At 31.5% G+C, this 3,587-nt stretch overlaps 1 protein-coding gene across 1 annotated transcript; it reads left to right on the plus strand.

Annotated features, from left to right (window-relative positions):
- Positions 1–749: 749 nt before the first annotated feature.
- On the plus strand, positions 750–1,345 carry LOC129888670 (VQ motif-containing protein 11-like). The gene has a single exon (XM_055963626.1). The coding sequence runs from the start codon at positions 823–825 to the stop codon at positions 1,297–1,299; it is 477 nt and encodes a 158-aa protein (XP_055819601.1). The 5' UTR covers positions 750–822; the 3' UTR covers positions 1,300–1,345.
- Positions 1,346–3,587: the final 2,242 nt, after the last annotated feature.

Genomic DNA, 3,587 nt, shown 5'->3' on the forward strand with positions numbered 1-3,587 from the left:
ACTGAAGTATTTTGTTCTATTCAGATTAATTAATAACTTACCAATTGTCAATACTGAAGTATTTTGTTCTATTCAGACTAATTAATAACTTGATATATTCTTTTTTGTTAAAGTTAAAAATGTTAAATACATTAGCTAATTAAACAGGGTAGCTAGCTACCGCAATGACTCTTCCATAACGAAAAGAAAGATAGTCCATGCGACAAAGACATTATAACGTGTGGAATGGGAAAAAAAAATCATGAATTTTGTCAAAAGTTTACTTAATATTGACTTGTGTAGAGAATATTACCTCATGAAATTGCCTAGAAGATAAGGCAACCGACTTGCCACAATATTTTAAATTATACTGAGGACAAAACATTTATTTATATCAATGTATATAAGATATAAGTGTCAAATGAGTGTGTTGAATTGAATTTAAAAAAGTCAAAATAGATCGAATTGATAATTGAATGGGTTATTGACTTGCCTATAAAGGAGTCATAATTTCTTTATATATTTTCTAAATATTTTAAACTGTTAATTATTATAATACATAATTTTTAAATACATAAATTTAATTTTAAAAAATATAAATTTTTTATGTCTAAATAATTATGGTCAAAATTAAAAGTTTAAATCTCAAAATTTAAATTGTATCGCATAAATTGAGGGGAGAGAATAACTCAACCCTAAGGAACCGGTTCCACTATAAAAATAGCAACACACGAAACAACTCAATTTCTTCTTTCATTTTCCTACTAACTTTTATGCCTTTTTTTTTCCTCTTTCTTCTTCTCCTCTTCCATTCCATTCCATAGTTGTATTTATTCAAAAATCATGTCTTCGACTTCTAACCATAATATACCACATCATCAAAACAATAATATTTGTAATAATACCACTTTTGTCCAAGCTGACCCCTCCAACTTCCGTTCCGTGGTCCAAAAACTCACCGGTCATGAATCCGACAAGCTCCCGTCCGTCGTCGGAAAATCCAACTCCGGTGTAAAAACATTGCACGAGCGGAGGCATAGTGCAACAAAACTTGAAAATATTTTCACGGGCAATAAGACGACGATTATGTGTACTAGGAAGAGAATTATTAGTAGTAATTTTCTTGCATCTCCAGTTTCACATCTCGAAATGCTGACAAGTGGAATAAGTCCAAGATCAACCGAAGAAAGAGCTATTGCTGAGAAAAGATTTTGCTTGCATCCCACTACTCCCACAGCCTCTCAGCCACCTAAACTCCTTCCTTTGTTTCCACTTTACTCTCCTGCTACTGTATCTACACATCATTCTTCTTCTTCTTAATTAATTCAATATGATATAGATATAAATTAATGGCTTTTTAACTTCATCTCAGATAATATTTATGTATATAGATATAAATTAATGGTGTAATACATATCTTCAACTTGGTCTTAGATAATATTTACGTTTTTCAATTTTTAGTGTGAATAAATAGACATTTAAATATGTATAAAGTTAAACAACTAGAAAAATACACGTGTAGGCATAATACACATAAAACGTAAATTATCATGTAGAAAAGGTAGTATTCTACTTGTTTAACTTTATACATTTATATTGAATTGTGCCTAAATTAATTATAAGAGGTATTATTTATGTATTGATATAAAGTGTTGGTGAAATTACAAGATTACAAATTACAATTGAAAAATAAAATAAAGAAATTAACTTCACTTCTTGGCTGAGGCGCGGATCACGCTCTCTTTAAGGAGATTCAAGCCCACTGCAGTAAATTGTTTCACTGGTCCATCAGTAGTCCTCTTGACTTGTCCCCTCCAAGATACAACAGCCTTATCACAAAATGTAACTCAACAAACTCTAGACAAGAGTTGAGTTTAAAGCTCCACACAAAGAACACATCCCTTCAACTAATAAAAACTCTCTTTTTAGACAAACTTAATTCTCTCAATTTTTTCTTCTCTTATCTTTCATTTCAAAACAAATAATACCTCTCTATTTATAGGAGAAAAAATCATACAAAGATGAAAAAATATTGGAATGTCATCTTTATTATGATTTAGTGCACCATTATGATTTAGTGCACCACTTATTAGTGATTATTATATTAAAATTACATAATGAAATGATTTAGTCTTGCACTAACTAAAGATGATAATGAAAGACATTTTATGCACTAATGAAAAATAGAATAAAGATGACATTAAATGTCATCAATGGACAATTGCTAAAATTGTAATTTAATAAAATGTTAAAATGCCCACACTAACAATTCCCGACTCATTTTAATATTGTATAAGAGAGTTTATCAGCTGAAGGAAGACTATTATACATAATAAAGGTGTGCTCTACATTGAACCTTTACTTAGTGAAATAATAACATTTACTCCAGAGTCGTAGTGGTCTCAGACTTGAACTATAACTGCTTAAGGGACATAAAATATTACTGCTCACACATAGTAATCAAGGTGTTGTCACGAGCTTTATAAGCCAGCACATTACGACCTTGTGCTTTCCCGATTTTATGAGTGCTATTTGAGAATAAGCCCAATTCTCATAGGAAGCGGCCTACTTCCACACTCACATAGGTGAAATCTGTCGAGTGTGCTCCTGTAAGTTTAACACTCCACCCATATGGGCTACAGATTTTCATTAAAAGTTTTTTAAACTCAACCTCCACAATTTACTACAGGAAATAATTCACTCACATCATAGGTAGGGAATAAAAAATAGTGCATTTTTTCACAAGAAGTCATCATATGATTCGTTTTTTCCACTGAACATGGTTATAGGATCTCTAGTCTTCAGGTTGGGTTTCCTCATATATGGCTCATGGATTTTTAGGCTTCAATTCCATCCCCTTTGATGTGCTTCAGAACTTTTCTCTTATTAAGGCCTTAGTAAGAGGATCTGCAAGATTTTCACAAGATTTGACATAATCAACATTAATGGTATCACTTGTCAAATACGATCTTACATTACTGTGTTTCCTCCTTATAGGTCTGGATTTACCGTTGTAATAACAATTTTGAACTCTACCAATTGCTGCAGTGCTATCACAATGAATTAAAATTGGAGGAATTGGTTTTTCAAAATAAGGTATTTGAAATAATAAATCTCTTAACCAATTTGCTTCCTCACTAGCTGAAGCTAAAGCAATTAGTTCAGACTTCATGGTAGAATTAGCAATTATAGTTTGTTTTTTTGATTTCCAACAAATAGCACCACCACCCAATGTAAAAATGTAATCAGTGGTAGAACAGGAATCACCTGCTAGAGTGTTCCAATCTGCATCAGAAAAGCCTTCAAATACAACATGATATTTTTTATAGAACAAACCACAAGTTTTTGTTCCAATTAAATATCTCATAACTCTTGTTATAGCATGCCAATGTTCATTACCTGGCTTGCTTGTAAACCTGCTAAGTACTCCTACTGCATATGCAATATCAGGCCTAGTGCAATCAGTCACATATCTCAAACTTCCAATTAAGCTAGCATATTCCTTTTGATTTATCACATCATTTTCACTTTGAACAGAAAACAAGTGTACATTTGAATCAAAAGGAGTTAAAACATGCTTGCAATCAAGAAAGTCATATTTTTTTAAA

Source organism: Solanum dulcamara, chromosome 1, assembly GCF_947179165.1.
Source record: "Solanum dulcamara chromosome 1, daSolDulc1.2, whole genome shotgun sequence".
In the NCBI taxonomy this organism is placed as follows: Eukaryota; Viridiplantae; Streptophyta; class Magnoliopsida; order Solanales; family Solanaceae; genus Solanum; species Solanum dulcamara.